Below are 10,961 nucleotides of genomic sequence, written 5' to 3'. Positions count from 1 at the left end.
GATATATACAAATTCATTTCGGGACGGGTCATCGGGCCTGCAAACATTTTTTCTTCAATTTTTCGGGCGGTTCGAGTCATCGGGCCGCGCTGTAAAAAAAAAACATGTGGTGAATAGATCGGGGGGGTCAAGGTGAGCTCCACGTGGCATTTTATTAGAAGATTACATACATAGAGCTACGTCCGCACTCCACACCCAATAAAAATTCCTTAGGGGCTGTTTGGTTGTTTGTATTAGCAGTGTAAAGTAAAATAAATACAGGTATATACTAAATTGAGTTGTTTGGTTAATTTTGAGCGAAACAAAAGAAAATCATCTGATGCATTAGGGGTGTATTATGGGAGCTCTTTTGCGGGAATTAGAAACCCGCTCATATTGAGCGGGTTTTAAATTCGCTGGACGAAGAAAGGTAGGGGAGTGGAGATCGGGATGTGGGAATGGAGATCGGAGATGGCGGAAGATAAGGATAGAAGAGCGGGGAGGAGAAGAGAGGTGGAAACGGAAGCAGAGAAGTCGTCGCCGACGGCGATGGCGGAGATGGAGGTGATGAAGGGGAGGATGATGTGAGAGGCCCATGAAGAGGCCGAGGAAGGGGATGAGGCGAATGCGAGGAGAAGGGAGTTTGGGACGGTGATGAGGATGCGTACTCCGGTGGTCGCTGGAACGCGAGGAGAAGGGAGTTTGGGATGGTGATGAGGATGCGTACTCCGGTGGTCGGTGGGAGACAAGGAATCGGGCGAGGTCGGGCGAGGTCGGTGGGAGGAAGAAGGCTGGAAACGTCTTCGCCGAGCACCATGCCGACGAAAGGAGGTTCTCCACCGCCATTAATGTCTCTGGAGTTCGCCCCTGCGGAGAGGGAGAGTGAAGTGTGAGAGGAAAAACAGGATAGTGGAGGAAGACAAAGAGGGCGAGCTTACCGGAAGTGAGGAGAGGGAAGAAGAGGATGAAGAGGAGAATGGAGAGAATAAAGGCCATGGGGAGGTTAATTTTGGGATTGAGAAATTACACGATTTCCTGTTATGTAATTTAGACCTTAATTTTTTTTTCCTTGCGTGTTCATCCATATTGTTTTTGCAGTTTTTGAAGATAAATTAGCATTGTCGATGCTGTTGTTATGCTGCAGCTTAAAACTTAAATGATTATGAATTATGAATTTATAATGATAGGTTTAAAAGCTTAAAACAAGCACATCTCTCTCAATTACAAATATATTTACATAAGATGGCTTTTCAGAGCTTGTATTCCTTTTATTGGCAAGTTGTAAGTTTTGAAAATTTATATTTGACAAAATTAAAATTAAAAATTTATAATTTCACAACATTAAAACTAAAATTTCTCTCAATTACAAATATATTTATATCTATTGCAGCACACAGCTAAATTAATACACAACAAAATATTATATCATATAATTTCAAACAAAAATTATAACTTCTTTTATCAATACACTAGTTATAATGACAAAAAAAATATTACAAATGCACTACTTTTACTTTACTCTGGATATATCTAAACAAACAAAAGAAACAGTTCTCCTACGTTCACTTTGCAGACAAACAAACAGCCTCAAAATATTTAGAATGCACTATATTTACTTTACACTACATTTACTTTAAATAAACAGGCAACCAAACAGCTTTGACACCGCAATCCCCCGCAATCCCCAATGAGCGCCTGTGTAGACTGTCCGGCTTTTAAGCGGCAGAATGCCAGTAGTTCTCATCATCAGTCGTCCCTTACCAAATGAACAGACCAGATCGGCGCTAGTTTTCTTCTCTCATTTCGGCCGACTAAATTTTCCCGTAATATTACATTTCCCTCAAATTTCCGCCTCCGGCGAAGCCGCATTCGCGGTTCCGAGAACGGTCTGAGGGAATCAGAAACCCTAACCCTAAGTCACTTGTCTGATGAAATGGGAGATGGAGATGGAACAGATCGAAGCAGTCCTGGAGAGAATCTGGGACCTCCATGACAAGATTAGCGACGCCATCCATGCGATCTCCAGAGCTCACTTCCTGAAATCCATCAAGAATCTCGCCCGACCTCAGGAGAAGAACCATCCACCGGATGGAGACTTGGGCGACGGAAGCGATGAAAGAAGTTGTGGTTACGTTTTCGTTAAGGGTTTCCGGCCGGATGAGGACGCCGCCCTGGCTGAGGCAAGGAGCCTCAACGCCATCAGGTCTGCACTAGAGAACCTCGAGGATCAGATCGAGTTCTTCCACGTGAGCCTTCCGTTCTTGGTTTCTCTGTTTCCTCTTTGTTGCTGGTTTATTATGTTTTTTTTTCTTTGGTGCCAAATTCGTATGTGGGCATGGGGTTTCAAGTTTAATATATTGAGATTCCGCCTTGAAGTGCCTTACAATCTACAGTATTTTTGCAGTAAAAGTGGTTATACTGTTTTGATTGTTGTGAATTGAAAGCTAAGGAATTCGGTTCTGAGATTTTTTATTAGAGTTAGGCTATGCATTTCCTTTTTAGTTATGTTATTTGGGATTGTGAGAACTGTATTTGGAATCGATTCTAATTATAATATGTATATTTACTCTATGTCGAAAATTTACTGTTCGGTTAACAGAGAAATGTAAATCTAAACCGTATGATGAATTCTTTATTCTCTGTCCTACAACTTTGACCAAAGAAAGTTAGGGTATCCTCTTTAAACTCTTACAAGTTAGGAATCACTTTACGCTGTAACTAGTGCATTAATAGTCTCTCTGTGCAATTCATCACACAATCGTTGGGCTGAGATGGTTAGGATGGGCAAGTTTACTAAAAGGCGTTTTGATATATTTTAAACATAGTCTTCAGGCCTTGTTGATTACTGGGCATTGCCTTGATTTTTATGTTGTAAGGTTGGATTTGGTTTTTGTACCAATTGGTTCTACTGATTATGAAGTGCTTCAAAAGCTTCGGCTTAGCCAAATGATTCCTTGGGGCTTGTCCATGTACAGACATCTTGGAAAACACTGAATAGCAATTCTTGGCTTGGTTCCAGTCTATAGGTAGACTTGTAGACTGGACATATTTAGATAAAAGTCTTAGTTAGGGAGTTTTTATTGCTTTTATTAACTGTTCATTGTAAGTTTGTATTGAAATTATAATATTTAGACAATCTTGAATAAGATTTTATTGCACTTGTGGTCGTGACAATCGATTGTGATAGTTGTTTATAAAAATGCTCAAAATACGTATAAATTTTTTCGAGTGTTTGTAAAAACAACTTGATTTATTTTTAAAAATAAAAAATGAAAATAGTTTTAAAAATACAGTAATTAAACATGTTTGTAAAAAAAAAAGCGATCCCAAACATCCCCTCGCTTATTTGCATTTAATTTCTATTCTAAGAATTGTCAATTTGTAGAAGCTTCAATGCAAAGTATACCATTTTTAGTTGGATAGAATATTAATACTACATAATGTTTGTTTACCCCTCTCATAACGTTTCCCAATTCAAATCCCAATTCATTATTTCCATTATAAATGTTATTGTTTTTTTCTTCGTGGAGTTATATTTTTATTAGTACCTTTAAAGAAAGAAATGAGTTCTTACATCTAGTACTGTTCAAAAACAAAAAATCTAGTACTGTTCAAAATCTCCAATGCAGTTAAACCTAGCATGTTTCGTTATTTGTTATCCCTTGTGTTTCTAGTCTAGTTGTTAGTGTTTTGATAAATTTTTGTTGATCTGTAAGGTTTTTCACTTTTCTTCTGAACTTCTCTGATAAATAAGTCTAAATTATGTGGTTGCTTTGCTTATAAGTTGTGGAACTGTATTTTATTATTTGTATTTAAAAATGTTTAAAATTGCGTAAACGGGCATTGAGGTATTTTTCGTTCGTGAGGCAAGGCATAAGCCTCAATACGTTTTGAGGCGTAATCCTTAAAATAAAAAGATTGCGTAAACATAAAATGATAATTTTTTTAATACTAATGAGTAAAAAATATAAACATTAAAAGGCACAAGATATGAAGTGAAATTAAAATATTCCAATAATAAGACAATATGAAATATAGTCAACTCATGAAGAAGCAGACAAACACTAACATCTATTAGTGCATTTTATTAGTGCAATATATCAAACCCCTAAATATAATGCTTCACTTATTCTACATTAAGAAAACTTATACAAAGCATGCACTCATGAAGAAACAGACTAACACTAACAACTATTACTAAAGATGATGCATACAACAACATGCCGGGCAACCGAGGGTCCAAGGGGGCGCTGCCCCCTAGCGGGGTTCGACCTGTTCGCGGGGGGGGGGTGTGTAGAGCCCTTGCGAGGGTTTCCTGCTGCCTTTTTTCCGGGGGCAGTGCCCTTGAAGTTCTGCTTATTATTAAAGTTCTTAAGTCATTTATATGGAAAGATACCGAGCGGTACTGAGCATGTACCGACTACTGAGCTGTACCGAGCATATACCCAACGGTACTAAGCATGTACCTAGTGGTACCCAACATTGTTGTACTGAGTGGTTAGATTTATTTTTTATTTTAAGAGGCGGACGCCTCTAAACATGAGGAGAGGCCTCAGTGAACTTGAGGCGTAACACCTCAATGCCAGCTCTCATTGTGTAGGCTTTGAGGCTTAAAAGTTTAAAATTGTGCTGAGGCGCGCCTCTTAATGCGCAATTTTAAACTATGGTATTTAATAGAGGAAAAGACTTAATTGGTAAAAGATTCTGTCTGCTCAATCTAATTAGCAAGTTAATTGTTATCCCCGTACTTTGCATAATTTTCAAGCAGTAACACACAAGCGCCTTACAAGACTTGCCGCCATGTACTCAGTATCATTGACCGGTGAAATCTTATGCTTCATTTAATAATATTGTACTATTCTATTTGCGATAAAGTAAAAGCTCGTGCTCTCAAATTGATGGAATAGCGTTGCTTATGGTCATCAAACCACCCTGGAAGATTTGGGCGTGCCCTGTAGGCTTTTCATTGCTCATTTTCTTCAAAAATTTTAAAAAAAAATTATAATGTTTAAGGTCTTTTTACAATGAAAATAGCTGAAAATCACTACTAAATAATAGCTTTAATGAATATCACTCTTTTTTTTTCCTTTCCATTTATGTGAACTAGTATTGCTTGGATGCCATCTGCTTATTTTTTGGAAAGGTCAACATTTTTTTCCATTCCTCTAATGCATTTCACCAATCCATAGAACAAGTCATGCTGAAATTTTTTCTATGATGTCTATCTGCTAGCTAGCATTAAGTTACTAATATATCTTGGTTATGCTTTTATTCATATTCTATCTTAAGAAACCATCATACAAAAAATCCTGTAATATTTTTTCTTCTTCAATGCATGCTTTCATGATAACCTAGTGTTGTCTAAGTTTTTTGACAAAAATGAATTCATGCTACTTATATAGGAGTTTTTATTTATCTCAACGAGATTCTTATTTGCTATATGCAATTAGTAAATTTTTATGGACATCACATGTTACAGACCATACAATCACAGCAACAAGCAGAACGAGATGCTGCGATAGCTCGGCTGGAGCAGAGCCGCATTATTCTGGCGATGAGACTTTCTGAACACCAGGGTGAAAAACACAAGGTAATTGAAGAAGCCCAAGCGTTTGTTTCAGATGTGCAGGAAGCCAGTCAATTCATAGCTCCAGAGAATCTCTTTGCAGAACCGCTAAGTCGACCCGGAGAAGATGCCGGCACTGAAAAAGATTGCAAACCACATGCTTTCATGGAGATGTTGATCTCTAGCCTTGCATTTGCCAAATCCTCACTAAGCTTGGATAGGTTTGGCGGTGTGTTAGGAAACGCAGCTCTTTTTGCTGTGAGTATGCTGGCCTTTCTGCAGATGCGACAGGCAGCCATCAAACAAGAAGCCCCAGCTTTATCAAACCGGAGTTCTTACAAGAGCAAGAGTGAGAGAATGGATTATTCATCGCAGTCAGATGTGTTGCAGTATTTTGATGTATATTCGGCAAGAGGCTAACTGCACAGTGGAGGTAAGCCACTTTTCTTTGTACATGTTTTGGTAGTGACTGGACTATAATGTGTCCTGGTAGTTGGTTTTTCTTTTTTTCTCAGTTCTATTTCAGTGCAAAAGGAATTACTAGTGATGTTTTGATTAGAATAGATGAGGTATTCTTTGTGTAAACTTTGTCAACCTGAACACTTCTGTTATTGCAAAAATGATTCTATTAAGCATATCCAGAACTGGTCTACTAAAATTTAGGGTGATTCACTCAATATTAAGGATTCATTTGGGATGATTTTTTTGTTGCTTCTTAAAGCAGCTTTCAAGTAAAAAAATTGTTTTACGAAGCAGTAAAAAAACCGTCCCAAACGAAGTCTAAATCCTATTTAAAATCCAAATGAAGCAAGCCATGCTCTGCTTCATGCTTCGGTTGAGAGCTCTGGTGATTGGATTTACAATTCCACATATCCCTTGTTAGGAAGTTAAGTAAAGAGGATAAAAGTTAGGTTATGAACATCAACGATCAAATTCTTTTTTAGCTAAAATTTAAGCTTATAAATGGTGGTCGACTGTTTATTAACACATTTTTCAACTGCCTTATGTTGGATCTATAACCTACTCTTCGGTGTATTAAAAATCTCCTGATCACATGGTAAGAAAATTAACGAATGTACCAATATCATTAAGTTTTATTTGGGATAATTTTTATATTGATTTATAAAATAATTTTATATTATAAAATTTTCTGAAAAAGAAAATTTTGTACAGACATTCCAACTGTAGCTGCAGTATTGTGGAAGAAAATTAAATTTAAATTTCGCTGAACTATAATGAAAATTAATAAAAACTAAAATAGCATTAACTGTTCAGGGTTACTGGAGTTATTAGTTGTGATATCACTTGTTAAGCAAAAAAATGTCTATTTTGAATACAATAGACTGAAAGATTGAAAAAAAAACAAGATTTATGTGGTTTAATTTTAATCAACTCTGCGTTTCAAATGAGGAACATGAAGAAACAACACTTTAGAAACTTGAAGATAGAAATTTCACTTTGTTTATAATTTTTTTTTACTAGTTTTTAAATCAATTTTTTAAAACAAAATTTTTAGTTCAAAATATTTTAAAAAGCAGTCAGAAAGTTGTCTCAAATGAATTCTAAACCTTTATTTATGACAACTTTCTTGATAGGATGTAATTTAATTTCTGTTAGGCTACTCCATTTTCACGGTTTTCAAGAATTTTTATGTTAAGAGATTGCTTTTTAAGATGCAACCGGGGGATATTGTTTTTTATGGGATGAATCTGTTTTTCTGAGCCAGAGATATCCCTGAAGACCGATTTAACCCATCTTGGGGTTCACTTTATTGCTGGAAGAAAATTTTCTTTTATTTTACAGGTATCATGGCTTTGCTCTGCCAGTGGATTGACGTGGATGCTGGGTTGATCGTGCTCACCTAAGGGCTGCTGTTCTTTGTGATTTTTCAGCTCTTTCTTGTTCTGTTACAGTCTTTTCTTTACCTTTGCTAGTTGGAAGTTTTGTTTTTTATTTCCTTCTAGTTTTTGTGTTAGGGCCTTTGGTATATTGTTTGCTGTCTGCTCTTTTGAGCAGTTTTGTAACCTGAGGTTTTTTGCCTCTTTTTTCCTTACTTCAATTTAATATACGGGCTATGCCCTTAAATTTCTCAAAAAAAAAAAAAATAATAATTTCTTCGCAGCACTTTTACAATCACCTTTATAAAAATTAGCATTCTTGGACGAACCCTAAGCAAAAACTTGTTATCTTTTCTAGATTTCTGAAGTACCCATTGCCATTCTGCATCTACTACAGAGCCTTATTACTATGCTCACCATTTCCAATAGCTCACTTACTATAAAACGACTAGTACTTAACTTTTTCAATTCTATTTTGACCTTCTAGGGGAATTTTTCAGCTGGTATTATATAGGTGTTATAAAAGAAAATAAAACATCTGGAAGTTATCTTATATCTCATAAAATACTCATAAAATACATATAGAAATCTGTCAAATTATTTTCTCATGGAGATATTCTTAAAATTTTACAAATAACGGACAGATTACTTGTCACAAAAATATAGCTTTAAATTAAAAAGAAAATTTATCTTAATGCCTCTTAATATTCCTTATAACATATTTTTTTCTTCGATTCTTTCATATTAGCTTGCATCGATCATCCTTTATCAATATATTTAACTTGTGCGAAACTACTAATATTTGTAAGTGTGTTGGACTGAATGCGTCTTTAGAATTAAAAATTATCAAGAATTTGATGGATGCTATCATAGAAAAAGATCTATAAAGATTCATACTTCATTTGGGACAGATTTTTTATTGTTTCTTAAAATTGCTTTTTAAAACAAAAATTAAAATTTTTATATTAGAAAACTGCTTTAAGAAGCAGTAAGAAAACTGTCCCAAACAAAGCCTTATAATATAAAAGAACTTGAATTGATATTGAGTATTTTTTATCTAGAGCCATTTAACATGCATGAAAGACTAGGGCTACATTTGGGATGACATTCTTACTGCTTTTCAAAGCTGTTTTTTAGTACACAAATTTTTGAATTAAATATTTTTGTACTAAAAAGCTGCTTTTGAAATCATTAAAAAAGCTATCCCAAATGAAGTCTAAATCGAATAATTTTGACCAATTGTATGAATCAATTTGAATTTTAATTTTTCACCACTTATATCTTTTTTTAGCATTATGATAGGTTGCCATTTAGGCTTGTTGCTTACTACCTTAAAATATATTTTATTAAGTAGTTTTATGTTTCTTAAAATAACATTAAAGCTTATATTATGCCATATTTATTTTATGCAAAATAACATAGATAATGCATATTGATGTATGTTTTTTGTATCCAGTACTTAAAATATGTCCACTATCTAATGGAATACATTGCCCTTGCATCCAAAGCACAAATACTTAGGATTTATTTAAGGGTGTGGTGAGAATTATTTAGAGTTATTATGGGAAAAATAAACTTTCTGAAAATTATGAAAATTATGAAAAACTTTTCTTCCATTTAAAAATGTAAGACAATTACAAAATTTAATTCTCAACATAAAATATTTTAGAAAAAATAGTAAGAAGATATAATAAAGTAGAATTATGACAACTTTTGTTAAACAAATTATGAAAAATTTGCCTCAAATGAACAAGCATCATCAAGGAAATGGCTGATGCTTTTACCAATTAGAGAGTGAACTAGTGAATTTTGGGTAATGAGTAATATGCCAATTAGGCAATATTGTTTTATTCATAGACTACTAATCCATATAAGATGTGATAAATAGTTTTGCAAGTGTCTTAAGAGCTCTTTTTTTTCTCCTTCTCTTCCTTTGCGGTGATGTGCTCCTTATATGATCTAATTAGTTTCCTCTTTTTTGAGGCTACTAAAAATGATTTCACAACCATTTGCTCTTGCGAGTGAGCTAAATACTATTTTTTCCGCATTTCATCCTCTAACCCTTTTTACCTTTTCACATACAACTTTGATTGGTTGGACGGGTCTGTCTCCTCACCTTGTGGGTGTGTTAGGAAAGATGTGGATGATTCAATGGATGAGTTTCTTGCGTTGTATAGCGTGAAGATTATTCATATTGTGTATAATGCTTTCTCTCATGGAAGTGGTAAACGGGGCAAAAGAAAATCTAGAAAAAATTAATTATGATGTTATGTTGTTGCTCTTGATCCCAATTTTGTTGTTATTTTTGGTTTTGGGTTTTGATTGGTGGCCTTGTGATTTTTCATTGGCTGATTGGTGTCTGGGTTTTTGTTAGTGTTGTTTGGCTTTCGGTTGGTTTTGGCCTATTGGCGTTGTTGTGGCCTTTCAGTTGTTTGCTCGGTTTGGATGTTCTTGGTGGTGCCAATGATTTGGGTGTTGGCTAGTTGGATTTGTTGGTGGCTACTTGGCTGGTTGGTTTTTCAATGTCGAACAATGACGAGATAGGTTTCTTGCACGGCCCCTTGGATGGCCTTGGCTTGTTTTGGCAACCTTGGAGGTTGTTTTATCTGATCGATCAATGGTGACTTTTGTTTGATTTTTGGGACTTTTTGCCGTTGCATTCTCTGCCTCCAATGGATGGTCCAGGCGTGGAAACTAGGTGGTGTTCTGACTCCGACTGGCTTAAGGGCTTTTTTATTTGCTCTCATTTTGACTTATTTTTTATTTTTCGATTACTTTGCAATATGTCGCTTATTGTGATATTTTAAACTTTGTATTTTCGTGTTTTGGCCTCCTTTGGCCTGGTTGTATGTCCCTCATTCATCTTTAGAATAAACTTATGATTAGCTTTGCCTAAAAAAAATTAATTTCTTAAAGATAACTTTCTTAGACTTTTCACTTTTTCGAGTAATGTCTATCCTCATAGATATTAACACCTTGCTCTATTTAGTTTCTTATGCTACCCCTTCCTCTCTTCTATAGGTTTTTCATCAAAGCTGCAATCATTTTGAAATCAAACCTTCTTTGCTTGCCATTGCAATGGAAAGAGCCTCTCTCAATGCAAAACAAAAACACCAAAAATTTTATGATAGTCCATCTTAATACAAATGAGAAGGAAGTATCATTTTCTATGAATGATTTGTCAATCAGTGGTTTAGGTGGATGATGATAATAGTTGTTGAATGTTCTTATTGGTAAGAACCCTTCCTATCTATGGATCCCTACTAGCAGTAAGGAAGATAATGTGTTACTTAATCGTGCTAGAGAAATGTTCTTCTTTATTATTTTCATGTGTGAAAGGTCATAGCATTAATAGAAATTCATTTTATATTAGTAAAACTTTTACCGCATAACTTTTAATAATTGATAGATCTCATCAATATGAGTATTTTGATAGGAATACATTAAATTTTGACTAGTTAAATTGAAAGATATAATTTCTTGAAGTAAATGTATAATACACAAATTTGATAGATTTCCATGTATTTATACATCTTTGTATTTCGTGCATATTGACTTAAATTGCATAGAAAAAAGAT

At 34.9% G+C, this 10,961-nt stretch overlaps 1 protein-coding gene across 2 annotated transcripts; it reads left to right on the top strand.

Annotated features, from left to right (window-relative positions):
• The first annotated feature begins 1,635 nt into the window (after nucleotides 1-1,635).
• Nucleotides 1,636-6,186, top strand: LOC110107937 (plastid division protein PDV1). 2 transcript variants are annotated; one of them, XM_028692943.1, is made up of 3 exons: nucleotides 1,636-2,225; nucleotides 5,459-5,569; nucleotides 5,649-5,685. In XM_028692943.1, the coding sequence occupies exons 1-3, from the start codon at nucleotides 1,908-1,910 to the stop codon at nucleotides 5,655-5,657; spliced, it is 438 nt and encodes a 145-aa protein (XP_028548776.1). In that variant the 5' UTR covers nucleotides 1,636-1,907; the 3' UTR covers nucleotides 5,658-5,685. The 2 variants fall into 2 exon arrangements, with proteins under 2 accessions (XP_028548776.1, XP_020694046.1); XM_020838387.2 differs by having other exon boundaries at nucleotides 5,459-6,186.
• The last annotated feature ends 4,775 nt before the right edge of the window (nucleotides 6,187-10,961 follow it).

The sequence above is a fragment of the Dendrobium catenatum genome, unplaced genomic scaffold, assembly GCF_001605985.2.
Source record: "Dendrobium catenatum unplaced genomic scaffold, ASM160598v2 fragScaff_scaffold_199, whole genome shotgun sequence".
In the NCBI taxonomy this organism is placed as follows: Eukaryota; Viridiplantae; Streptophyta; class Magnoliopsida; order Asparagales; family Orchidaceae; genus Dendrobium; species Dendrobium catenatum.
The sequence above is the reverse complement of the archived record's forward strand: the minus strand, read 5'-3'. Positions and strand labels throughout refer to the sequence as shown.

Excerpts from the sequence above, each read along its gene's own strand:
- LOC110107937 (XM_020838387.2), top strand. The coding sequence starts at position 1,908 with ATGAAATGGGAGATGGAGATGGAACAGATCGAAGCAGTCCTGGAGAGA. Across the intron at positions 2,226-5,458 it reads ATCAGATCGAGTTCTTCCAC|ACCATACAATCACAGCAACA; the intron begins GTGAGCCTTCCG and ends CACATGTTACAG.